This window comes from Triticum aestivum, chromosome 5D, assembly GCF_018294505.1.
Source record: "Triticum aestivum cultivar Chinese Spring chromosome 5D, IWGSC CS RefSeq v2.1, whole genome shotgun sequence".
Taxonomy (NCBI): domain Eukaryota; kingdom Viridiplantae; phylum Streptophyta; class Magnoliopsida; order Poales; family Poaceae; genus Triticum; species Triticum aestivum.
In genome coordinates, this window is record NC_057808.1 from 485,336,737 (window position 1) to 485,364,129 (window position 27,393).

The 27,393-nt window shown below is 47.3% G+C and overlaps 1 protein-coding gene across 3 annotated transcripts; it reads left to right on the forward strand.

Annotated features, from left to right (window-relative positions):
- The first annotated feature begins 16,540 nt into the window (after positions 1-16,540).
- Positions 16,541-25,306, forward strand: LOC123123031 (calmodulin-binding protein 60 D). 3 transcript variants are annotated; one of them, XM_044543446.1, is made up of 14 exons: positions 16,543-16,881; positions 17,013-17,070; positions 17,229-17,365; positions 17,839-17,890; positions 17,986-18,038; positions 18,183-18,658; positions 20,756-20,916; positions 21,121-21,309; positions 23,640-23,772; positions 23,898-24,011; positions 24,137-24,264; positions 24,348-24,452; positions 24,575-24,641; positions 24,962-25,306. In XM_044543446.1, the coding sequence occupies exons 1-14, from the start codon at positions 16,781-16,783 to the stop codon at positions 25,018-25,020; spliced, it is 1,833 nt and encodes a 610-aa protein (XP_044399381.1). In that variant the 5' UTR covers positions 16,543-16,780; the 3' UTR covers positions 25,021-25,306. The 3 variants fall into 3 exon arrangements, with proteins under 3 accessions (XP_044399382.1, XP_044399381.1, XP_044399380.1); XM_044543445.1 differs by having other exon boundaries at positions 16,545-16,881; positions 24,959-25,306; XM_044543447.1 differs by lacking the exon at positions 21,121-21,309 and having other exon boundaries at positions 16,541-16,881; positions 24,959-25,306.
- The last annotated feature ends 2,087 nt before the right edge of the window (positions 25,307-27,393 follow it).

The window sequence follows — 27,393 nt, forward strand, 5'->3', positions numbered from 1 at the left end:
CACGGCCAAATGATCAAGAAAACCGACGACAGCGGCATCGGCCCTCGCCAAGGAGGTCGCGAAGAGGAAGAAGAAAAAGGCCGCAACAGTGTCCCGCCCAGAGCTGGCATCTCATGCATCGTCTCTGGCGACACCTACCAGCACTGCTCCGGCGCGTCCAGCAGCGACAGCCGGCAAGAAAGGTCGCGGCCGCCAAGTGTTCGACGAAATACCTACAAGGTAAAAGAACTTCAACATTTTTGGCCGATCTGTGATTGTTGGTATCCGATGTGATGTAGTTTGATTGTTTCGTTGTCGTAGGGCGGAGATGAACACGACTGAAAATTTTGCATCTTTGGAGTCCTCGGCACCGATGGGGCTTGATGAGCTCAACTATGACTCCATTTGGAATGATTCGGAGGCGGCCACCGAAGAGACTGAGCAAGAGGAGTTGACCGAGGAAGAAGAGGAGGTGGCCGAGTAAGAAGAGGAAGTTGTGGAGGTGACCGAAGCAAGCACGCGGCCGTCAAGGTCACACACCGCCAACTACACTCAAGTTGAAGATGTTGCTCTATACTATTTTTGGAAGAACATCTCCATCAATGCAACAATTAGAACGGATCAAACTAAGACTAGTTTTTGGGAGAGAATCACAGAATACTACAACAACTCCGTGGTGGTGACCTCAAGCCATACTCAAGGATCTCTTGGGCATCGTTGGAGCACCATTAATGCCAATGAAACCGATGGTCCGGTTGCATCGACCAAGTGAATCATGCACCACCGAGCAGTGTGCAAGTGGCGGAGTGTGGCCCCTACATCCAAGAACTATCAAGCATAGGAACATGAGGTTCATCCACAAGTCTTCATGTTGCATCGTTGCTATAAAGAGCTATGCAAGAATGAGAAGTGGATAGAAAGAGTTTCGGTGACCACTCCAAAGAGATCAAGGTTGAGCATATCCGTTGAGGATGATGACGAGGTTGATGAAGAGGCCAACAATAGACCGATGGGAACAAAATTGCAAAGAAATAAAGAAGTGCAATGCATTGGTGGCACATACAAAGAAGAACTTGTGGCCATGATTGTGGCCAAGAAGGTGTTGGCATCCGATGCAAAGAAGAGAAGATGGTGAGGTGTAATGAGCTCAAGTTGTTGGTGTTGGAAATATGCCCTAGAGGCAATAATAAAATGGTTATTATTATATTTCCTTGTTCATGATAATTGTCTATTGTTCATGCTATAATTGTATTAACTGGAAACCGTAATACATGTGTGAATACATAGACCACAACATGTCCCTAGTAAGCCTCTAGTTGACTAGCTCGTTGATAAATAGATGGTTATGGTTTCTTGACCATGGACATTGGATGTCATTGATAACGGGATCACATCATTAGGAGAATGATGTGATGGACAAGACCCAATCCTAAGCATAGCACAAGATCGTGTAGTTCGTTTGCTAAGAGCTTTTCTAATGTCAAGTATCGTTTCCTTAGACCATGAGATTGTGCAACTCCCGGATACCGTAGGAATGCTTTGGGTGTACCAAACGTCACAACGTAACTGGGTGGCTATAAAGGTGCACTACAGGTATCTCCGAAAGTGTCTGTTGGGTTGGCACGAATCGAGACTGGGATTTGTCACTCCGTATGACGGAGAGGTATCTCTGGGCCCACTCGGTAATGCATCATCATAATGAGCTCAATGTGACTAATGAGTTAGCCACGGGATCATGCGTTACGGAACGAGTAAAGAGACTTGCTGGTAACGAGATTGAACGAGGTATTGGGATACCGACGATCGAATCTCGGGCAACTAACATACCGATAGACAAAGGGAATTGCATACTGGATTGATTGAATCCCCGACATCGTGGTTCATCCGATGAGATCATCGTGGAACATGTGGGAGCCAACATGGGTATCCAGATCCCGCTGTTGGTTATTGGCCGGAGAGGTGTCTCGGTCATGTCTGCATGGTTCCCGAACCCGTAGGGTCTACACACTTAAGGTTCGGTGACGCTAGAGTTGTTATGGGAAATAGTATGTGGTTACCGAAGGTTGTTCAGAGTCCCGGATGAGATCCCGGACATGACGAGGAGCTCCGGAATGGTCCGGAGGTGAATATCGGTATATTGGACGAAGGGTATTGGAGTCCGGAATTGTTCCGGGGGTACCAGGCTATGGCCAGCATGTCCGAAAGGGGTTTCGGAGGCCCCGGCAAGCGTTGGGGGGCCTTATGGGCCAAGGGGAAGGGGCAAACCAGCCCACTAAGGGGCTGTGCGCCCCTCCCAACCCCTCTCATGTAACGTGGAGAGGTGGGGGCGCCTCCCCTAGGGAAGCCACCCCTCCTGGCATGGGGGGCAAGTCTCCTAGGGGTGGGGACGCCCAGAACCCATCTAGGGTTTCCCCTTGGCCGCCGCCCCTCCCCTAGGGCGCCTCCTCCACCCCCTTCCCCCTATATATAGTGAGGGAGAGAGAGGGCAGCCGCACCCCTTGCCTGGCGCAGCCTTCTCCTCCTCCAACTCCTCCTCCTCCTCCGTAGTGCTTGGCGAAGCCCTGCCGGAGAACCACGAGCTCCATTGCCACCACGCCGTCGTGCTCCTGGAGTTCTCCCTCAACTTCTCCTCCCCCCTTGCTGGATCAAGAAGGAGGAGACGTCCCCGGGCTGTACGTGTGTTGAACGCGGAGGCGCCGTCCGTTCGGCGCTAGATCGGATCTTCCGCGATTTGAATCGCCGCGAGTACGACTCCATCAACCGTGTTCTTGTAACGCTTCCGCTTAGCGATCTTCAAGGGTATGAAGATGCACTCCCTCTCTCTCGTTGCTAGCATCTCCTAGATTGATCTTGGTGACACGTAGGAAAATTTTGAATTATTGCTACGTTCCCCAACAGTTGGAGGATGAGAAATGTAAGGCCAAGCAAGTGGCCGAAGAGAGAAAATTGAAGGCGGAGGAGCGTAGACTTGCGCTTGAGGGGGAGAGGATCCGTGATGCCAAGAAGGTCCAAAACGTGCTATCATGTTCTTGAATCCAAACACAATGGCTGAAACCGCAAGAAAGTATTGGGAGCTCACTCGCGGGGAGATCTTGACCCAAGTGGAATCCTCTCATCGGAATGATGGTGGTGGTGGTGGTGGTGATGGTGATGGCGTTGGTGGTGGTGGTGATAGTGTCAGCGGCCGAGAGGATGGTGGTGGTGACGACGGTGATGTTTTCCTCGGAGACCACCTCGTTTGAGTTTGTGCATGCCAATGGTGGGCTCGATCCACAACATATACATGTTATGTTTGTGGTAATTTGGGATCAAACATTTGTGTTTGAAGTTACGTCTTTTGGATGAACTATGCATGTTTTAATTTGAAAAACGCGATGATGAAACTATATATTATGACGGTTATGTTATGCATGTTTTAATTTGAATGTTCTTATGATATATATTGTGTAGTGTTTGAAGTTCATGCGGCTAGGACATAACATCTACACAATTTTGTTTTTACTCCAAGTATAGGGGATTGGCTAGGTCCGGCCACCGTTAATCAAGTAAAATTTTCCTCGACTAACTTTATTCCGTCGGTCCTCCCTCAACTTTTAGGGGATTGGTTAGAGTTACGGGTGACGACCTATGACGTAGGAGCAGTGGGTGACGACCTATGACCATGAAGACCAGACTTTGATATGGTATCATATCTCACGATACCAGATAGTAGTCACGGACTATTAACGTGCTTCTCGATGTCGCTCATCCCAAGGAAGCAAAGCAAACCAATTTCTGCCTCCGCTTGGGAATCTAATTAAGACAATTACGCGGCCTCACCAAGAGAGAAATGAGCTCGTGTGCCACATGAGTGAAAAAGAGAAGCGTATATGTGTATACTTATAGATGCAGAATAAGAAGGAAGAGTCGCAAAAGAAAACACAGGGAAGAGTGGAGAGTGGTGGAACATTTAAGAACCTAGGAGCACATAAATAAAAGGAGGTTGGGCATGACAGATTGATAGGTAGGCTGCATCAACACCGATCAGGCATGTTAAATGCAAGCTATGGCTTTTTGGTTGTTTGTATGCGCTCATCAGATGTTAATAGGAGTTCTTTGATTGCTTGCATGACTACTCTAGACCAGGCCAACATGAACCTTACAATAACTTTGGACACGTGCAACAAATGTAGAGATACCTGAGGACTCTTGCACATTAAGCAACTCACATTGTGGTCACGTGTTACTACTCTTGTTGCATGTGTGGTAGGGCCTGGCACCTCACAGGAGCACTCAGAACTTATTCCGCTCCAAGCATATGGTAGGGTGGATTAACAAGATGCTTGGTTCATTAAGGCTCGTCTCTTTAAGCTCGTGCTCCTTAAGGCTCGGTTCGTTAAGCTTGTCAAGCGTAACAAGCAAAAAAACTCTGACCAACTCTGTTCATTTAAAGCTTGTTAAACCCATGAGTACTTGTTAGCAGGCATTACCACCTTTTGCTTTAGCTGCTATATGTTTTTTATGAAGGTAGAAAGAGACTACACGAGGAGGTACGTTAGTTATTGTCTTCTACGGGCTGATTTTGGTTTATTAGATGGAATAGACGGGTTGAGGTGGCAAAGTAATTATTGCCACTTAACATAAAAATATGTATTGTGTTGTATTAAGGAGTTGCCCGTGAAACTCATTAGCTCATTTGTTAAGCTCATTAAGATTAACGAGACGAAACTAGTGGTTCTCTCTAATTATTAAGAAGCAAACTACAAGCTTAATGAGCCGGGTGGATTACGAGCTTTTGGTCCAACCCTTCTTGTTACACATTGTCAAGAGTACAGTGGAAAGTGTCATGCGACAATACTACTTGCTCCATGCAAGAGACTTCGTATCTTGATCATACTTGTGAATTTGTTGGAGTTTGGGAAGTTATAGAACACTTGAGCCTTGAATGATAACTTCTTTTGAGGAACCACCAAGGTCTCTACTAGATACTTTTTTTTAATAAATTGATCGATCAATATGGAAAGTCGGGCCGAAAATCCACGGGACAAGCTAGACTTGCCTAGTTAAACTACACTCGAAACACACCCAAAAAACTAGCGTCGCCACACGAACTTCCAGATACAACATGACACCCTATGCAGCCTGTCACCGACACCTTCTCGAGCCACTATCCTGATATCCACCACTCACATTGCAAGCTATAGCGCCGACATGACCTGGATTTCTCAGAACCCTAGTTGTACCCACCTTATTGGTATAATTGATAAAGCAAGCCATTACGCTTATGCACTTCTCTGTGGCATAAATTGGGACGGGTTGAATTTATACGCTTATTTGTACCATAAACGAAGTCATAACGCAAAGTGGCAAAGATACTCTCAATAGTCTTCTCTTGATCGTAGAAGGCACAAAGTTTACTACCATTCTAGTTGTGCTTATCTAAATTATCTTCAATCTCAAGGACACCTCCACATAGGAACTAAAACTGTAGAGTCAATTAGTAGAGACATCAGTCTTCTATGTTGTAAAAAGGGAAAAAAGTAATCTATGTTGCTACAATTTGTAGTTTTGGTTTTGTTGTGGCTAGATGTGAGCACATTATTGTTGTTAGGATATCTAGAAAAATATTCATGAAAATAGCCGTATTAGTTTAATTTTGCGAGATCCCTCGAAAACTATGTGTCGAGGGATTTGATGCTCAAATTTGTCCAAATTGTATTATTCAAGTTGATCTAAAAACAAGGATTATTCATCATAAAATTTTAAACAATCTGAATTCTTCATTACACAATCATTCCTAGTTATTTTTCTTGCAAAATTGAAAAGGACAATAAAAAGTTCGACATCCCTTGACTTCAAAAACACTAAGGGCATCTCCAATGCCGACCCGCAAATTTTGCTCCGGCATCCGTTCGCGGACGGGGGGCGGAGGGGGCAGTCCGCGGACACGGATGCGTCATGAACGGATCATGTCTTCCCAAGCATACTGCCCCTTTAGCTTCATCCAGCAGTGTATGTGCATAATAACCATCCCTTTGTTCTGTGGTAGATCACGGCAGCGCGTGTGCGTAAATGCCCTTACCAACATTGAGCGAATGATTTAATCAAGAAGTTGAGCAAGAAGAAGCAAAACTTACGATCTCCTCCTTTGCCGCGCGCAATGGCCACCTTGCCTCCAGCTGACCAACCGCGTCACCAAACTTGGTGACGGAGGTCTGGATAGCATATCATCGGTAGGATAGCGACCTCACATTGCGTTACATTGTTGGATGAAACAAATCATGCATTGTGTTACGTTGTAGGGCGCAATGTGTTTTTGCACGTGAAACTAATCATGCACGCGCTACCAGAAGACCCCCCCGCTCCTGCCTACGAGATCTGTGGATGCGGCCAACCATGCATAGCACAACAACTCATGCTCCATGGTCAAGTACCCCACTATCCTTCATACTATAAAAATGACATGGCATTCGAAAATTAGCTCAATGGCATTTTGACCGAACACCTGTTAGGCGTGGTGTCTGCCATGGACATTGTCGACATGGAAGGAGGAGTGCACCTGGCTACGGACAGGTCTTGGGTGGATGACGCCGTCGTAAAAGGTGAGCGGGCGCGTCGGTGCTGCTTGTGGAGGTCTAGCAATGCCTGTGTGCCGGCCGGAGAGGTACAACAACGAGGGAGCAGGAGGAGGGTGTGGACGCAAAGCAATGGGGAAAAAGGCGGAATGGAAGAAAATGTGACCGAGAGGGGGGATTTAGTGGGCCGGGGGTGTCGGAGTCCTACATGGTTGTTGTCCGGACTCCCGCAAAGCCCCCCGCCCGCCCCCCAAATGGTACCACTTTGTGGGAAAAAGTCCGGCCGGCCCACTCGGCGGACCGTTACAGGCCCGCATTACATGGCACAACATGAGCGGGCAGCGCGGTCCGAACATATGCGGGTGAGGATCGGCGTTAATGCCTTAAGGCCCGAGTGTTGATGATCAATTGGCCGCGGTGTTCAATCTTTTTGATTTGTTAGTTTATTTCTTGGGAGAAGTTCTGAACATTATTTTGTCTGTTTTGATGGATTTTATATGGGTCATTTCATTTCTCTAAACATTATTTTGACGTCGAGGCTGTTGGGATATATACTTCCCCATTTCGAAATAAGTATCTCGACTTTCTTTTGGATTGCAACCACCCCCACCTTGTTTAGCCAACCATCATTCGGTTGAGCTGGTGCGTAAAGTTTCTGTATGATTAGTAGGTAGGAATATAATCGCTCAAAACTAATTCATCCAGCTTCATATTTTACTACGGCGGAGAACTCATGTACTACAATCTGCTCAGGCTAGTGAAGAAAGGTCTCGAGCGTAAAAGAATGCTCGAAGCTGCCTTCAACTTTCCAGGAATAGCGCACATACTATATCTGAAAAAAGTGGCCGGCCGATGATTGTTCCTTCGTTGGAGGATTCGGAGACTAGCTCTGCTAGCTCTAGGTGATCTCTATGAATCCCCAAGCTCAGGCGGAAATGCCTAGAACATGCCCGGAAAACCCACAGAAACTGGATGGAGAAGGAAGAGCAAAGCTCCCCATCCTGCCACGGTTGACGCGCGGCACGGCCAGTCTTCCGCTCCTTCTCTCTGCCACGCGCTTTCCACACCCAGACTCCTTTTGAATTCAGCTACCTCAGCAGACGGAAGCGTCCAAGAAATTTGCTCGCCCTGCGCCCCTGCCCCATGCGCACGCGGCTAGCTCCTCGATCCACATCCAAGACTTGTAGCGGCGGTCTCGGGCTAAGATGGAGCGGCCGGCTATATATTCGCGCCATCTTCCCTTCTTCATTTTCGCGGGTTTTGCGTCTGCCACCATTGCTGCTGTTGATTAATCTTTCCGGGAGAGCCACGAGGCGCGAAGCGAAGCTCGTTAGCAAAACTCCAAATCACCCTCTTTGCCAGGAAAGCTCCGTTTGTTACTAGACTAATGCATTTCGTTAATGATCTCTGCAAAAAAATTTTCTAGACGCAGGAGCAGCAGTACTGCGGTTGGTTGGGAAATATGAGGACGGGACGAACAGGACCAGTCAGCAATGGTGGTGGTGTGTGTGAGTATTTCGCAGAGGGGCCATCGATCGATGTTATCGGAGAGATTATTGGATTGACCATAATTTCTGCTTTCAGTTAAACGAGAGAAGTAATGGCTTTTCAGATAACGCGGCCGAAGGTTGAGGTAAGCTAAATGGAAGAGAAGAGAACGATCGAGATGGAAGGGGGGGAATGAGCCCACTGTGGTTCTTCAGTTCTGTCCCTCGTGCTTCAAACGAGAGAATGCAATGGCGAAGCCATAAGAATAGTAATAGGTTGAATGCCGATCAGAGCTGTCTGGATGTCAAGTACACTTATAACAACCACAAAAATTTACAAAGGTACTTTTGCGGTAATATATCCTTTCCTTCATGTTTATATTTCCTAATGCAAGAAGCCATATAGTATATATTAACTAAGTCCAACACTTGTAAGAACAACTACAACGAAAATTAAAACTACAAACAAGCTCAAGGAGAATTCGTCATCTTCTTCAACCTGCATAAGTCGATGACCCGTCATGAACCTAGCTCGATAGAGTACCTGCTCCGCAGTGTCCGAACGAGAGAGTCATTATTTGCAAAAAAATAAAAAACGAGAGAGTCATTGTAATTGCGGCCGGGAAATTGCACGATTGTCTGAAGCACGGACCGTCGACCATGAAGAAGAAGGTGAAGGCTGGACGAGGAGACTCAACCTTGCGTTGATGCCAAAAAACGTCATCGCAACATCTTATGGACTATATCACCGGTGCCGTCATGAACCCAGGCAGAAGCATTAGTTGACAACGGGCGCTGCTATGGGTCACTCGTAGTAGTAGTAGCGACGAAACCGCGACATGTCGCGCACTGTGTAAATAGGGACGCAGCTTCGGTGCCTTAAAGGCACCTGCCTTTGGGTCACTGACATGTGAGCCAGCCACCTGTTAGGCCCACATGTCATAGACACAAAGGCAGGTGCCTTAAGGCACCGAAGCATAGTCATGTAAATAGGTTAGGCGCAACACGCAGGAACGTCGCCATGAACATGAGCGACTTGGCAGAAGCACACATGCACATTTCCTTTTCCCTTTTTTCTCGCTCTCAGATTTATTCCGTATTCGTTGTATGACTTTTATATGTTCTAGCCTGCTTTTATTTACGTTGGTTTTATTTTATTTTAAAAAATTCATGAATCCAAAAATATTTGTGAATTGAAAAACGTTCATGAATACAAAAAAGTTCATGAATTCCACAAAAGTTCGTAAAATGAAATAAATGTTCTAAATAATTCCAAATATGTTCATGAATTCAAAGAAATATTTGAAAAATAAAAAGTCTTGAATTTGAAAAATGCTCAGGAACTCAACAATGTTTGGAAATTTGAAAAATGTTCAGAAATTTAGAAATTTCAAAACATGTTCGTGAATTTTAAAAAAAATCATTGATTTTAAAAATATTTTTGAATTTGAAAACTTCTTTGCGAGTTTGGAACATGTTTGTAAACTTAACAAATATTCAGAAGTTTTTAAAGATTGTAAAATGTATGCCTATTCAAAAAAATCACATATTTGGAAAACATTGCTGGTTTGAAATGTGTGCAAATTTCGAAAAAATTGTTGAATTTTAAATTTGCTAGAAATGTTAGAAAACACGAATTTGAATAAAATTAATGAAATGTAAAATAAAAATGAACAAAAGAAAAGAAAAAAATAATAAAAAGGAGTAGAAAACACAAAGAAAATAAAAAAATAGATCAAAAGGTTCTTCAAGCTTCACAAAACCGGTTTGAAAAATCATGTGAGAAAAACAGGAGAAGGACCAATCATTGTAGGCGACGCCAAGCTCTTGCGGTCGCTAACGTGATATATAGCACCACCCCGCTTCGACTAGGAAAGAAAGAAAATCATCTAGTGGGCTAGCCCTGTTATGCGCACCATGAAGACAATCACTATGATAATGCGAAATCACTAATTAAGGAGTATTCGTTGCAAAAAACACTCCATCTTCCCAGGTCACGACAAGTGGCGTATATGCAGCGCGCCACTTGTCGCAACCCGGGAGTTTTTCCTTTTTTTCGTAGATTCGTTTTTTCAAAACGTTTTATCTCTTAAACCGTGCGTCCAAATCTCAAACCGTTTTCACCATTGGATTCCTCGCGTCGAGATCTTCAAAACTAGATCCTATGTTGATAGGTTTTGACGAATTTTTTTTTCACGAAAGTCGGACGAAAAAACCAAACCGGGAGCACGGTTTTTTCCTTTTCCGAAAGAGGCACGCCCATGCCTCTCGCGAATCACAACCGTGCCTCTCATGAAAGCAAAACCGTGACTCTCGTGGAAAGAAAAAAACAGAAAACGCGTATTTTTCCCTTTCCGAAAGAGGCACGCCCGTGACTCTCGTGAAAGCACAACCATGCCTCTAGCAAAAGCAAAACCGTGACTCTCGCGAAAGAAAAAAAAAACTAAAAACGCGTATTTTTTCCCCTTTCCGAGAGGCACGGCCGTGACTCTCGCAAAAGCACAATCGTGCCTCTCGCGGAAGCAAAACCGTGACTCTCGCGAAAGAAAAAAACAGAAAACGCGTTTTGTTTTTCCCTTCCCGAGAGGCACGGCCGTGACTCTCACGAAAGCACAACCGTGCCTCTCGCGGAAGTAAAACCGTGACTCTCACGAAAGAAAAAAAACCAAAAATACGTTTTTTTTTCGTTTTCGAAAGGCACGGCCGTGACTCTCGCGAAAAAAAACGTGACTTTTCACGAAAGAAAAAAAGTAAACGCGTTTTTCGCGCAAAAAAAAATTTCTCAAAAAAATTGTTTTGGTCAAAACGCTAAGGAAGACCGGGGAAAAACCAAAACGTCAAAAAAAAGGAAAAAAAACTGTTTAAAAAGCCGAAAACGCGTGCGGAAAAATTAAAAAAAAACAAAATCTGAAGGGAGCGTCCAGAGCGCGACACGTGGCGAATGGCTGAGAGCGCACTAAGTGACGCTGATCGTTGCGAGGCTTCCGAAGGAGCGCTCGTTAACTAGTTGCTCCCATAATAATGCTTGCAATGAGCGAAGCATATCATTTGTGGTTGACGACCTCCCCCCATCAGATGGAGGGACAAGGTAGGAGATACTTATTCCATCCAGTACCCTGATTCCATTTCACCGTGAAGATCCATGGTCTCACCAGCCTCCCAACACAAAAACTAGTCGTTGGAGGCGAAGGAGATCGCTATGTTAGAATAAATCCGAGGCATGTCGTTGATCATTCGAGAACCAAGCAATCACACAAGCACGACGCCGAGATTTGTTAGCGAGGTTTACCGATATGGCTACATCCCCGGGGCTTGACTACGGGCGCTCCTCCCCGTGACACCGTCACAATACCGTACCCGGTCGCCCTGGACGCCGGCACAAGCCGCCGGCTTCCCCTGCGTTCCGGTGCTATTATGTTGGTATAGGTTACATCGTGTGTCTACCCCCACTATATATGAGAGGCCTAGGATACAGGTGTCCTACTTGACACGACTCCACATCCTATGTAAACACAGTACAATTACAAGTCCAACTGTAACCTACCTTGTACACAATATTCGACACAACTCTAACAAACTCCACCTTGGCGAATATTCTCCACCATTTTGAATTCGTTAATGCGTCAAACTTCCATGTACATTGGACTTGAGCTTATCCCATGAGTACCGCTGCTACTCCAAAGACTGCATATGACTCCAACTGCAACTTGTAGTCCCTTCTTTTCTTGACCATAGTCAACACTCGAGCAAAATTAAGTTCCTTGTTACTCTAGTTTGTGCTCCCAACTTTCAGAGTATCCGTCCAACGCAATCACACACTGATCACTGACCTGCGTGAAAATGAACAGCTCACATATTGGGTATCACACATAAGAGTTACCTGAACTCAACATCACCGCTCCTTTCTTGACCGCCTGTCCGAAACTTGAAGGAAGTTCACCATTGCTTGTAGTCATCCCGAGTCAAATTCGCAGTTGTCTCACCACATGTATGACCACCAGAGCCCTGGCCCGTCTCCATGTCCCATGCATACCGCACGCCTCGCCGCTATTACCGCGTCGCGAACCAACACCACTCAACCCCCACTGCAGAGTACCACCGATCATCACCGACCGCTGACGAGTTTCACGCTTCCATCAGACCACTGGGCTCCAGTCCAAACTACGTGTCACTCGCTTTTCCCGCTGAATAGGCTTCGATTCTCAGGATCCTTACATCATAGCCCCTCAATCCAGCTCCAACTTCAACATGACTCCATGGTAGATGATCAGTCCACCCTCGCGCCCCGTCGACTTCAAACTTCGTGTGTACACCATCCTGAATCAGCCCTACGCCATAGTCTTGTCGAAGCCACACAAGCGCTCGGGCCTGTGCCACGTGTTTCCACGCCCAGAATCCGGTCACCATCAGCATCACGCCCCTATGTCGTCATCGCCGATCCCACCACCGTCTTCTATACCAACCGACTTGCGTCGATCCTGTCAGACTGTCCAGTCCGACCCAGCCGAACTATTCTGGCTGCATGACACGCTCGAGGCTCCTAAATCGTCTTCCAAGAATTTCCATCCATCACATGATAATTCCATCTTAGCCGGCATGACTTCCTCCAACGCTCTCAAGCATCCCTGTTGTGCCAACAAATCTTCCACCATTGTCTGCCATAGCCCAAGGTTTTTAGTCTGTGAACTTCTCCACCTTAAACCTGGTACCCGTTGGTGCCATTGTTCTTCATATGACTGACCCGGTGAAAAATTATCAAAACTTTCCACGCGATACCCAAGTACACAAACAGCCTCCGCATACTACAACGGTTCCAACCAAAAAACATTCTGGTCCTCACCTGTACTAGCTACTAGGCTCAACTCACGATGCTAGCTTTTGCCTTGCCACAGCCTTGCTATTTCCAATGGATGTATCAATGGATATTTCCTTCGCCCAATCGATCTGCTGCTGCCTCTTTTCATGTCTCACATGAGGACTCGGTCCTCTTTTTTTCCAAACAAATCACGTGCATGCAACGCTCCTGAGCAACCAGCTACGCGTACGTACGTGCCTACGCCTCGTCCCGAACACCTGCCGGCTCGGACAGCCCCACCTGGGCAAGCCCGCCAGCACACACACAGGCAGACCCCTGTTGGGCCACGCAGCCATCTGCCGCTACACCTTTCACGGTTGCTTGTGCCATCCGTCCGACCGCAAGTCTCCTGCTGCCGCACGTTACGCCGCCTCGATCTGATTCGCTTTTCCGAGAAGATCACAACCGCTGGAACACCTCTGCTTCTTAGATTGCTCCGACTGCAATCGCTCCTGCAGAACTCCAACGATATCTTCCGCTTCCTCTAGATCAACTTCCGCGGATCCTTCGAACCTTGCTCATGATACCACTTGTTAGAATAAATCCGAGGCATACCGTTGATCATTCGAGGACCAAGCAATCACACAAGCACGACGCCGAGATTTGTTAGCGAGGTTCACCGATATGGCTACATCCCCGGGGCTTGACTACGGGCGCTCCTCCCCGTGACACCGTCACAATACCGCACCCGGTCGCCCTGGACGCCGGCACAAGCCGCCGGCTTCCCCTGCGTTCCGGTGCTATTATGTTGGCATAGGTTACATCATGTGTCTACCCCCACTATATATGAGAGGCCTAGGATACAAGTGTCCTACTTGGACACGACTCCACATCCTATGTAAACACAGTACAATTACAAGTCCAACTGTAATCTACCTTGTACACAATATTCGACACAACTCTAATACGCTGGAATCATGTGGCAACAATGTACCCCCCTGCCCATCTCTAAAATTTGTAAGCCAAACAATAAAGGACAAGACATAAAAAATCACCCTCGATATGAAGCGGTTTTCCAAATAGCATCTTGAAGACGGATCATTACATAGTAGCATCCGCCAATACTACAGTTCTATCTTCTACCTGCTTTTGTTATTTCACCACCTTATAATAAGAATCATAAGTGGAAATTTTGAATAGACAAATGATGTTGCAGCATTCTAAAAGCTACAAGGGATAAGGGCATCTCAAACACTAACTCACAAAACGGGCACGGTATCCGTCCGCGGATAGTGACGTGAGAGCCGGACATCCAACCTTGTTCCCTAGAACTTCCGCCTCATTTTTTTTAAGTCTGCAAGTTCAAAATAATAGCTTATCAAATCATAGATGATTGAAAATGTTCAAATGCAATAGTAGCTCTAATTTAAATATTGCAATCCAACTAAGTTTTCAAATGTATTACTATCTCTATTTGCACTCCTATTAAGTCGAGCTATATAACCCTCTATGTAACTGTGTGTGTACTCTTAAACCTTGTGTCCCTTGCCGTTGGTGGCTTTATTAATTTAAAGTTGGATGTTGCTTGTGTCTGTTTCTAAAAAAATCCAAATTAAATTAGTTCAAACTTGAATTCATCCAACACATATGTTCTCGTTCTCCTCTTTAACCATCCAACACATATGATGTCGAATTTGTTGATGCATTTGAACAAACATATCAAACGTGACCGGATTCTGAGAAGGGCTTGGCAGGCGGCCGAGTTGATAGAGTGATGGTGTCGTTGAGGGAGGAAGCGGATGCATAGAAAGAGGGAATGATGGAGACACGGGGTCTGGGGAGCGGGGTTGGGTGGGTTGGCGGTGTCGGAGTCCTACATGACGGCAGTCCAGACTCCTATAAAGCCCCTCTAGTTTGCTTCCAGTTTTACGGGAAAACGGACATCCAGACTGGTCTGTGGACCGATGCGGAACGATGTTGGATGGCAAATTGCGTCCAGACAGCTTTGAGGGTCCGTTTTGAAGATGGCTAAGGGCATCTCCAACGTTGACCCGCAAAACGGACGATATCACATCCGTCCACGGACCAGGAGGGAACTAGTCTGCGAACACAGATACAGGAGGCGGCCATCCAAAGCTGCCTGCATACATTCGACCCTAGTTTCTTTTAAAGTCTGCATACATCCATAAGCTCAAAATAGCTGCATATCTAGTTCAAGTTTAGCTAAAAACTGTTCAGATGTTCAAATGTAGAAGTAGTTCTAATTTAAATATTACAACAAACAATGTTCCCCTCTTTAACCGACAACATATGCTCAATCAGATCTTCCTTCAGTTGCTCGATGCTGAATTTGTTGATGCATTTGAACAAATTCATCAAATGTGTCCCGATTCTGGTCTAAAAGTTCGATAGGATCACCGTGTTCTTAAATTCAAGACCTACGGTAGCACCCTCACATCATCCGCGATCATGTTGTGCATGATCACACAACATGTCATCACCTTCCACAAGGTCTCCGGATCCCATTGTTTAGCAGGTCCATGAACAACTACAAAACGTGTCTGTAGAACTTCAAATGCCCTCTCAACATTCTTTCTAGCTACTTCTTGTTTTTTTTGTTGCAAAATGAGACTTTTTTAACTAATTGGGTCAGAGATAGTCTTGACAAAGGTAGCCTACGAAGGATAGATGTCATTACTAGATAGTAGCTCATATTGTATTCATGCCCATTGACATTGTTATAGTGGCAAGGAGAAGCTTTTCCTTCAGTCGGCCTGGCAAACAATGGTGATCACTGCAGCACATTGTTGTCATTGTGAGACTCGGGCATTGCCAAAAAAAGCATGTCAAATCCAAAAATTATGTGATGTAACTGCTTTCAACAATGATGGTGGATTTCTTAAAATGACCCTGATATTGCCCTTGTAGAGCTTTTGGGCAGTTTTTCCATCTCAAATGCATGCAGTCAAGAGATCAGAGCAAATCTGACCACCCTCTTGCTTCAGACATTGCCAAGATCCTCTCGATGTTTGCCACAGTTGGTTCTCTCAGGTAATGAGGTCCAAACACGAAGACCACGACAGTAGCAAATCTTACCATGGCATCTCCGTATGTGCTCTCAGTCAGACATCCGTAGGTATTCCTCCCACGAATATGAGGCTGCGTCATATGCAAGTATCCACAGTGCGGTCCTGCACCAGAGAACCCAATCTTTTCCACGGCATCCTTCTTCAAGATGAAGTAGCCATTAAAGGACCGGACGCCATGGTAGAGACGACCGAAGACATTTTTTCGCATTCGAGAGCGGTGACAAAAATTTTCAGCGAATAGAGCAAAATTGTCAACAAATAAGGCATCCGGAGCAAAGTAGTCGTCAACCGGTGTCAAATGGCCCCGTGCCCTGTTGCAGTTGAGTACTCAATGACAGTTGAGTTTGAAAAGGAGAGGAGAATGAATAAACAGCCGAATCAGGAATCAGCCAACGTGCTAGGCTCTCAACTTTTTCGTGGAACTAGCGGTAGCGACGTCGCGGCGGCGAGGCGGGGACGACACCGGCCGGCACTGCCGGAAACCGAGCGCCGGTGGGCCAGCACTCCCGGCCCAGACACGTACCATGGCACGCGACGCGGTATGCCCCGCGGCCCCCGCTGGCGCGAACCGATGGCGCTTTCCTTCCCCTCCCATTTCCGTCCTCTTCCCTCCAGAGTCTCCCCGGCTATATACAACTCCCAGTGGTCCGCCTACCCCCACGACCGTTCGCCATCAGCTGCTCCAGTCCACTACTCCCTCTGTCTCTCTCTACTGCCGCAGCGCCCCGCGCCCCTCACCGCCGAGTCCCAAACCCCAGCAACTCCGACGAGGCGACCACCACCACCCGGCACTGCATACCGGACTGCTACCCCGCCATCTCCTCTCGCCGCCGCAGGCAGGGACCCGCGCGCGCGCCCACCCCGCGGAAGCGCGTGATGGCGCACAAGCGGCCGCTGGAGGCCGCCCCGCCGGAGCAGGATGGGCCGCGGTCCCCGAGGAAGCGGCTGCGCCGGACGGTGCTCCTCATGATGTGGCTGTGAGTAGAGTAACCTCCCCTACCTAGCCGTTGCTCTCCTGTCTCCTTCGTATACCAATTTCCTTCACCTTCTGAACTCACCCGTCGCTGCTGCTCCGCGCGGATCTACGCCCCCGTCCCGTCCGCCGCAGGGAGAGGAGGAGGGCGAGGGCGGCCACCGTCGGGCAGCTGGCGGAGATGGTTCGCCAGGTGAGGCCATTCCTCTTCGCGGCTCCACCCGGTTCCCCTCCCTCTCCGCATTTCGATTCTGTTTTCTCTACTAGTCTTGCTGTGCGTTGTTTAGTTTCGCGGCGAGCGATAACCCACAAGTTAATTTGCTGATTTTGTTACCTGTTTTCGTGCAACAGGCGCAGCTCGACATGGCAAGACTGCTTGTGTTCGCCATGGTGCTCGTCTCGCGGCTTTGCTCAATGGAGAGGCTCCTCCTCGACCTCCCCAATGCACTACAGAGAATGCTGGCCGACCAGCTTGGTGCTTTTCAGAGGTACACACACACACACACACACACACACACATATTTGGAGTTTTTTGCAAGCACCCGTGTCCATGTCAGAATTGAGATATTCGAATATACTAGGAAATGACACATTTTAGGAAAGTATATATAGCAACTAAAGTCCTGATTTGCTTTCTGGGAACTGCAAGTTCTTTTGACAAGATTGCTTTTTCCCTTTTGCCAACATAAGAGCTCATGTTTTTGGAAACGAAAAATTGACAAGCACGGTACTATTTCAGGTTCAGATTATCAAGTTAAATTCATGGAGTGTGAGTATAAATGAATCATGGATTTGTTTTCTTTCAGTAATCTTAACCACACGTACAGTACATGGGAATGGTCCCTAGGAGTCTATTTATTGAGTACTCAAGTTTGGAATGTTGCGAATTTGATGGATAAATGCCTCCTTTGTTTAATTTATTTATTGTATCTCTTGTGGTGTATTGTTTTGCATCCAATAGATCTTTGATGGTATCCATACAAGATATAATTCGGCGGACTGTACAGACAGAGGTTAGAATCTGGATTTTTTTTATCCTTGTAATATATTTTTTGTTTATCTGTACCTGCACTCTATCCTAACTCCTTTTTGCTATGTCATGCAATAGATGCAGGGACGACAAGCAGCTTCGCTTCCTAATGAAATTTCTCAGCCTCCTAGGTATCTGCCATTTTATTTTTCTTATCATACATGTGTTTCGATTCATGTAATGATCCTTACTGTCAAACCAAGTATTTGCTTTCAACATGATCTGGGAAGTTTCCTTTTGTTACTGTCTCACTTTTGTCTCATTTAAAAATTTAGGCAGATGTCAGAAGGTTTTCCTGAAACTGGAGGCATCACTAGTGTCAAGCTGCGTTTTGTCGATGTTGACAGACCAATAGATACACTTTTCACTGGTTACCCAGTACAATGGCAGAATGGAGGAAGCGCTAAGGTGGCGATATTTGAAAATGATACACAAATCACGCAGGGCCACCTTTCTAAATTGCAAATTGAGATTTTACCAGTCTATGCTGATTTCTTTACTGAGCAAGGACAAGAGGACTTCACCAAAGAGGAATTCAACAAGCAGATATGTATGTACAAGGGGAAAGAGTCAGTCTTGAAAACTGTTAATCTAGCAAACGGTGAGGCCTATATTGGTCCCTTCTCCTTTACAGAGTGCTCCCAGAGGAAAAGGTTAAGATTGACAGCACGAGTGAAAAGGCAGGATCTTAGTATCAGAGTTCAGGAAGCAATCAGTGATCCTTTTGTTGTCAAAGTCGGCCGAAGTAAACGTGAGTATATCCAATTATCCATTCTGAACATCAAACTTTTTTAACTATTTTTTTTTAGAAAAGGAGGATGACCCCCGGCCTCTGCATCTGGGAGATGCATACGGCCACTTTATTGATTATTCTCGAGGACCTTACAAAGTATTACAAACAATATACCTGAATCCACCATCTTGGCAACATATGCCGCTACTCATATCCATATGATGAAGGGGTGCTAGCTGGGCCACTACCCAAACCACTCACCTAAGCCTAACATCAAAAGCCGGAAGCCCCAGCCGAGCCACATACCGGGTCTGGGGCACAATCCGGTCAGACGCACTCGTGTGTCGTCGCCGCCATCTTCCACAGTTCCGTCTTCAGATCATATTGAGGCTTCTACCTTGTCTGGCCACTCTGCCATCGACGTCACCATGACGCCAGACAGCTACCTCCTCCTGCGCGAGTCCATCTCCGCGCATCGGACGCCGAGCCTCCACAGCGCCATGCCGCCGATCTCCGCCGCCATCAATGTGTGAGATGAAGTACCGCTCCACCATCCCCCCAGCCATCACTTGCTCCAAAACGATGCCCCCGGGAGGGAAAGCGATAAAACGCCATCATCGTCCGATCCGGAAGACCCAGATCTAGGGGTTTCCCCGGAGCATCCCGAGCCTGATGACGCAGACTGCAACGACGATGCCTCGACAAGGGAACGACATCTAAGACGCCGACATCGTCCGCCATGACCGTAGTCGGCACGATTTTCATCAGCAGTTGCTCCACCAGACGTGCGCCACCGACGTCGCTGGTCCCTTCAACCGGAGTAAACTCCAAAACGATGCCCTAAAGAGGGACTACGACGCAAAATCGCCGTCATCGCTCGATCCCAAGGAGATCTAGGGTTTCCCCCGGAGTTGCCCGCGCTGTCAAGGATCAGACAAGGATAGAATCCCGGCGGATCTGCCCAGCTGCCGACGAGTCGCACCCGCCACCGTGCCGACGGCAGACCAGCGATCAAGGCCCACGCTTGGGCATAGATCTGGCCGCGCCGCCGCGACCCGATCCAGTCACGCCGCCGCCGTCCCTGGCGACCGCGACGCACCAGATCGCGAGGCCTCCTGCCGCGGGGGAGCGAAGTCGCCGAGGCGCCGCCACCACCCGCCGTGGCGTCCGGCCCGCCGCCACGCTCCGGCCCGGGGGCGCCGGCCCGCGCCAGCCCCACGCGAGCGAGAGGGCCCGAGTCCCCGCCGCCGCCGGCGACGACCAGGCTTCGTCTGGCCGCGCCCTTGGGCGGCGGCGAGGGAGGAGGAGGAGGAGTGGGGGAGGGCCGGCCGACGAGATCTGGGGGCCTCCCGGCCGCCCACGCGAGGGGCGACTCGGGAGGGGAGCCGCTGGAGGCGAACTGTTTTAACTATATTACATGGAAATTTTAATACACTCTGTAATTTTCTCATTCAATGAAACATTTACTGTTCGCATAGTTGGCAGAAGAACATGCTTGCTGATTTTAAGTAAAGAGATGTTAAAGCACATATCATATCTTTCATAAACTTTTATGGTCTTGTGCAGTGACATTATTTTATCTGAAAATATGAAGTCCTAGCACTAAATGTTCTACTTTGAGAAGGGAATGTTCCGCCACAAAGTTCGGTTCAAAAAGGAGATGCTCAGGCGCCTCGCCTAGGGCATAAACGGAAGTCTAGGACTAGATGGGCCAAGCGAGAAATTGTGAACCCCATCGAGAGATCAGGCCATATTGCACTGACGGCCTATGGTACTCAAATACATCATGATAGTCAAAACTGTATGACCGCCTAAGCGAAGCCCAATCACCTCGCCTATGCCTAGCGCTATTTTGAACCTGGCAAAACTGTATGAAGTACTGTCACTTAGATTTGGGAGTTGGGACCGCACTTTTCTTGGGTCATTGCATATTTTATTTCGAGTTATATATTAGGTCGTAGATTAATAATAAGCATGCTAGATCAGTTTATAATTTACCATGTAAATTAATCCTTTCCTGAATACTATAATCATCCGATGCAATGGTAGCCAGAATGAACCATTGCATATTAGCAATCTTGTCTTAACACATCCAATATTTTTGTTTACTTTCAGAAAACAGAAAGAGTTATCCTCCATCTAAAGAAGAAGCTGTATACCGTTTGGAGAAGATTTCCCTAAAGGGAAAACATTGTACTCTCCTTGCTGAAAAAAATATTACTACGGTGAAGCAATTCATGCGTCATTATTACAGAGATGAATCTGGTCTCCAAAAGGTAAATATACAGTTATAATTATGTTTCTACAAGCTTCAGCGTTTCAAATTACTTGCAATAGATATTAGTTAATAATTGTCATGGATCAGAAATAAAATATCCCGCATCTCCTAGGATTAACTTTGACTACATGTAATGCTATATGTATTCATCTGCACTACATGTAATTAAATGCTAAGTCAACTCTTTATTTCTGGCAATTAGCTTCTTGACATGAGGGAGGATTGGAGTACCTTGATTAAACATGCCACCACGTCTGATCCTGGGCTTGAGATCTATTCTTTTGTTGTTGAGGAAAATACTGAAATCTTATTCAACGATTTCTATAATCTTGTTGGTATGATGATCAGTGAATTATATTTTCCTGTCAATGGCCTTGATCAGTTTCAGCAGGTATACTTCTGACACTGTTCCATTTCCGTCACAATTAGGCTGTTGATCCACTAAGATAATAGTGCTCTGGCAATTATCCTTGAAATGTTGTCACGGTTACAAGGTTTATAGCAATATTTACGTTTGGAAATTAGACTGCTTCCTAATGTCATTGTGAATAGCTATTGACTAACCTAACTCTGGCATTGCTGAACTAAAACAGAGCAAATGATGTTATTGTACGTAAGTTAGGACCAAGGCATGGATTCTAAACAAATTCTTATGTCGAGCCTCTGTTTTTACTGCAAAGTTTATTTTTACCTAAGCATATGCATTAGTTTTTTTTTGATTTTTTTTAGAAAAGGAGGATGACCCCCGGCCTCTGCATCTGGGAGATGCATACGGCCACTTTATTAATTATTCTCGAGGACCTTACAAAGTATTACAAACAATATTCCTGAATCCACCATCTCGGCAACATATGCCGCTACTCTTATCCATATGATGAAGGGATGCTAGTTGGGCCACTACCCAAACCACTCACCTAAACCTAACATCACAAGCCGGAAGCCCCAGCCGAGCCACATACCGGGTCTGGGGCACAATCCGGTCAGACACACTCTTGTGTCGTCGCAGCCATCTTCCACAGGTCCGTCTTCAGAAAATATTGAGTCTTCTACCTTGTGTAGGCCACTCCGCCATCGACGTCACCATGACGCCAGACAGCTACCTCCTCCTGCGCGAGCCCATCTCCGCGCATCGGGCGGCGCGCCTCCACAGCGCCATGCCGCCGATCTTCGCCGCCATTAACAATGCCACGCCTCCGACAATGCTCACATTGCCGGACGGGCACGACCGAGCAGCACAACCTCCCCCACCTATCACTGGTCCCTCTGGCCGGTAAGGAGCTCCTGGAATGATGCCCCAAGAGGTGCGACGCACGCCGCCATCATCGTCCGATCCTAGGGGATCAAGGGTTTCCCCCGAGCATCCTTGCGTAGTGGAGTCAGCAGGAACGCCTCAGCGACGCCTTCAAGAAGGAAGCGGCGCCCGCAGGCGTCGCCGTCGCCTGCCCCGGCTCAAGAGCCGGCAGCAAAGTCTTCACCCGGCGCTGCACCTCCGACCACCAACCCGAGCCAGACCACCACCGCAGACACACGGCCGGCGGCCACCGGCCCCACGCGCCCAACGTCCGCCGCAACCACCTTCAGAACTGGACGCCGGGGCCCAGATCTTCATCGCTGCCGCCGGTCCTCGCCGGATAGAGCCGCCGGCCCCATGCGCCCGACGGTCGTCACGGCCTCCTCGCGGAACAGGACGCCGGGGCCTGATCTGCTTCGCACCACCCCTGGAGCCCAACTAGTCGACTGCCGCCGGTGCACTGCAGCCCACGCGCCGCCGAGAAGCTGGCTCCCGCCTGACCCATCTCCTCTGCCGCAGCACCAAGCAAGAGCCCGTCCGACGGCGGCCCTCTTCAGATCCAGCAGGGGCCTGCCCTGGTGCGGTGCGCCGGTGGCATGGCCCAGGCCGCAGCCATCCCTGCCTCACTGCCCGCGCCGCACAGCAGAGGAGCGCCGCCATCGCTCCCAACTCGCTAGATCCGCACCCTCCTCCGAGCCGCCAGATCCGCAGCCTCGCCGGCACAGCCAAGCTGCGCCGCCCTACGCGCGCCTCCCCGCGCTCGAACACGGCCGCCCCAGCCCGTGCGCGCACCGGCGCTGGAGCAACGCCCTGGATCCCGCCGAGATGGGCAGCCCGCGCTGCTGGAGCTCAGACGGGAGGAGGGAGTGCCCCGCCGCCGCCGAGCCGCGCGGGCTTTGCCCGGCGACGTCTGCCGGCGGCGGCGAGGGGAAGCTGACCGGTGGATCTGCGCTGGCGGCGGCTAGGTTTTCGCCCCCCTGGCCGCCCGCGGGAGCGACCCGAGGAGCGACCCCTTAAAATGGGGGAGGATCTGTAGCATATGCATTAGTGATGAAGAATGTGTTGTTGTTCAATTAGTATTTTTCTTTTTGTTTCCAATATCTAGAAACCTAGAAGAAATATATAGAGTAGTTGGATTGCCACCTTCCGGTGTTTCTGTGCTCGCACCGTGTAAACCCACTGAAACACAGGGAGGATCTAACCACCGCCCTAGTGCACTTAGTTGAAAATCCTTAAAATGATGAGAGAAAATATAAACACTATTATCACCAAAAGATTGGCACCCTACTTAAGTATTCCTTTTTGATGATTAGAAGGTTTCATAAAGGTCTGAGCAGAGCATTGATGCCTCTCTGTACACAAAACAATAAGCAAAAGCATGTGCTTGCACATTATGACGGCGATGACATAAGTAAAATATTCTTTTACAGATTAAAGTGAACAACTGGAAAGTGTCTGCGTATAAGAAATTTGACGAGCGGGAGAACTCAGGGGGTCTTACCCCTGATTACTTCATGACCGATGGCATCCCTGTCCGTGCAATGCCTCTGAACAATGATGCAGGTACTTCCGTACAAGCTAGAACTAAATTGCAATATCCTAATGACATGGCTGCACAACAAGGTTTATTTTGTTCCATTGCTGATCTTTGTCGCGCTACATGTTTCTCTAAATTCAACTTATTGCAGAATTTGGTGATCAGCATCCACTGAATGGGTTCTCAGGGTCTGCGGTCCTGTCAAACAATGACGCTGGCCCATCAAACCAAGGAACACTGCCGTTTCCACAGCACACGTATCAAGGTCAATATTAAACACCTGCATAATTTTGTATCACACATCCTCTATAATGTAATTGCTGCTCCATCGCATTAAAATTATTGTTGTTATTATTGCTTATGATAGTCTTGGATATCAACTTGCTGTAGGACTTGGCCAGCACGATCCTTCTGTGCCACAGAATGGAGCTCCTTACTCTCTGCACCAGGGAAATATCTTAAATGATCAGGGACCATTATCAGCACAGCCAACTATTCCATCCCACAATTTTTCATCAGTAAGTAAAGTTACATATGGCACAATCAATACTACCATCCTGCAATTTTTCATTGACAGCCTGAATTGTTTCGTGGATGCTAGGTTCCACAGGATGACATGATCGCAGGTGCAAGTCAAACTGGCCAGAGAACCCCTTCACTTGACCCTGTTCTGGCTGACATGTCCAGTGGGTTTTCTCCAGTTCCAGTACGTGTTCCTTTGAATAAGTATCTTCGTACTGACTGAAGTACGGTATATCAGTATGTAGCAGTCATATGGCTTTAGCCTTTTTTCCTTTTGTTATGTCATGATGGTGTTTGTTCTTGCAGTTCGAGGACTTCTGGCTGGATCTACCAGTAGATGAGGCAGACCATGACATTGCACGAGCTAACAATGGTATGCAATTTTGAAATTTGAATATCCATGGTAACCACAACGAAAAGCCGATAACCTATGCAATTTTCAATGCCATAGCGATAGCTTCTGTCGATATAAGCTCAGCTGCTAAATCAAGGAGCTTGTGTTAATATGTTGCAATCATCTTCTACAGTCAGACGTCCTCCTCCCATTTCAATCTAGAATGATAGGGAATTGATGTTTGACTGATGACTACCAAACTGTTGGAACCCCGGTTGCTTAAAAGTTAAATTTGGGCATGGATTTAAGATCTTCCTCTCGATCGGTGCGCTAATGCTGTGTTTCCTTCATTTCAGCAGAACTGCCGAATCCCAACAGCCCATTTGATGGTTATGGACATGATGGCGGCAACCAGTGATAGATTAAACTTGAGACCGCTGCAACAGGCTTTCCTCTACTAGACTAAACACGACGGTGGCAGTCGGTGATTACAGTATTCAGTGTGATTAAACATTTCGTCTGTAAATATTGATAGTGTTGCGAGCACTAATAGACAATATTGTTCAGTAATTTCTGAGTTTGCTATTGGTTGTAATAGGCATTTGGCTTGTATTCTTAAAAGCGAACCTTTCAGAACAAGAAAACATGCGGCTTGTATCGAATACCTAGAGCGAATATTCATATTGATTGACGAACTTCGTCCAGTCCTGTTAATCCATCCTTAATCCTTTTCTAAGTTGCAGAACTTGCTTGGTGTAATCCTGCTAATCCATCTTTTTTCTAAGTTGAGTTTTTCCTATGTGTGTTCACACATTTTCACTCATATATACTAGTAGTATGCTGTGCAGGTTAGAGTAGTTGTGCAAGATTTCAGTTTGTTAAATACCACAGAGCTTCCATTCCTCCTACACCAAGGCCACACAGATCGACACCACAAGCTCTCATCCTCAGCTGCCCCATCTGCGACTGCGAAAGCAAACGAGAACACAAGATACATCAGCTAGATGAGCCATGGTATAACAGAGATGCGGGGCAGGGCAGAGCACATTCAGGCATGGATGCAGAGTTCACCTGAGTTGGGACTGACTGACTAGCCAACCATGCGAGCAAGCAGGGCCGCTAATTCGTGGCCGATGTCGGCGCCGTCGTCGACGAGGTAGCCGTTGACGCTGCCGATATCGATCGATCACACGGTGTTCTGGGCTGAATCTTTTGGTCAAGATCTCTCGGAAGGAGACGCGTCAACCCTGCGAGATCCCGGCTCTCATTGCTGCTCTCTCGGAGATGGATCTCATCTCGAGATGCAATCCGTTGTGGAAAAGCAGCTGCAATTCTGCAAACTAGGCGCTGTGAGTAAGACCAGCCTAATGCATAGGAACGAGTACAGGCCCCATTTTCTCTACCGAAAATTCTAGAGCAACGGGGTAATACGGGGGGTTTACGGGATTTCTTAACTAACTAAACCTCAACCACCCCCCCCCCCCCCCCCTGATTTTGGTGTGGGCCCTCCACTCCCTATTCTTCCAATCACTTTATCCCACCTAAGCACCTCCGTAAAGTCAATAAAAACTTGCCCGTGCGTGTACCATTGCTCTTTTCTCCACTCCTGAGTGGGTGGTATTGATCGGGACTTACAGGTGGTGTAAACAAGTCTTCTGGCCCTTCACTATGTAGGCCAAAACCGATGCCATCACTTTTTGAACATTTGGCACCGTGCCCTACATTGCCCAGCCGATGCCAGATAAAAATTTCAGGGCATCGACGTCTCTATTTGCTCCGACGCCACATTTCATTGAGGCAATAAATAAGCAGCCACTGTACTTTCACATGCGAGGCACCACCGGCGAGACATTGATTTGAGCTGATATATTGCTAGTTTATATATAGGTGGGCCAGAGGTGGAATGGATGCCAAATCCTTCACGTTATGGTACCGGTGCTAAATTTATTTCATTTGGCATCGAAGTGTATGTGGCAAACTTTTCAGATTTTTGGCACCGAACACATAGTGAAGGGCCTGACACAGAGAAATGTCTTAAATGATCAGGGATCATTTTCAGCACAACCAACTATTCCGTCCCACATTCTTTTACCAGTAAGTATGGTTACCTATGGCACGATCAACAATTCCATTATGAATTTTTTAATTTACAATCTGTATTTTTTCGTGGATGTTAGCCTCTACAGGATGACATGATCACAGGTGCAAGTCTTACTGGCCAGGGAATCACTTCACTTGACAATGTTCCAGCTGATATATCCAGTGGATTTCCTTCTTTTGAAGTATGTGTTCTTTTGAATAAGTTGGATATGTCATGGGAATTACTCTTTAGAACAGAACAAATATCTTTGTGCAGGCTGAGATATGTCACTATATAGCAGTGATATGGCTTTGTTCTTGCAGTTTGATGATTCTCTGGATGAACTGCTTGCTCTAGTAGAATATGAGGCAGACCAGGGCATCGGACCAACTAACAATGGTATGCAACTTTCAATATGGCAACCATAGATATTTTCAATACCCAGGCACCACGGCCCTATAAAAAAAACTCTCCAAGCCGATAACTTATGCAATTTTTTTGAATTTTCAGAGGGGGGGGGGGGGGGGGGGGGGGGGAAGAAATCCTCCCCACATGAATTGTATTCATTTGTTGACTATAGGCTTTGCAGCCTAATACAAGATAGAGTTCAAGTGAACCAGAAGTACAGGGGGCACAGGAAGCAGAAATAAAGCAAAAACAACACACAGACAACACACATGGCGAGGGGACACAATACAACCAGGGGCGCCA

Excerpts from the sequence above, each read along its gene's own strand:
- LOC123123031 (XM_044543445.1), top strand. The coding sequence starts at position 16,781 with ATGGCGCACAAGCGGCCGCTGGAGGCCGCCCCGCCGGAGCAGGATGGG. Across the intron at positions 23,773-23,897 it reads GCCTCTGAACAATGATGCAG|AATTTGGTGATCAGCATCCA; the intron begins GTACTTCCGTAC and ends AACTTATTGCAG. Across the intron at positions 24,265-24,347 it reads CATCCCACAATTTTTCATCA|GTTCCACAGGATGACATGAT; the intron begins GTAAGTAAAGTT and ends CGTGGATGCTAG.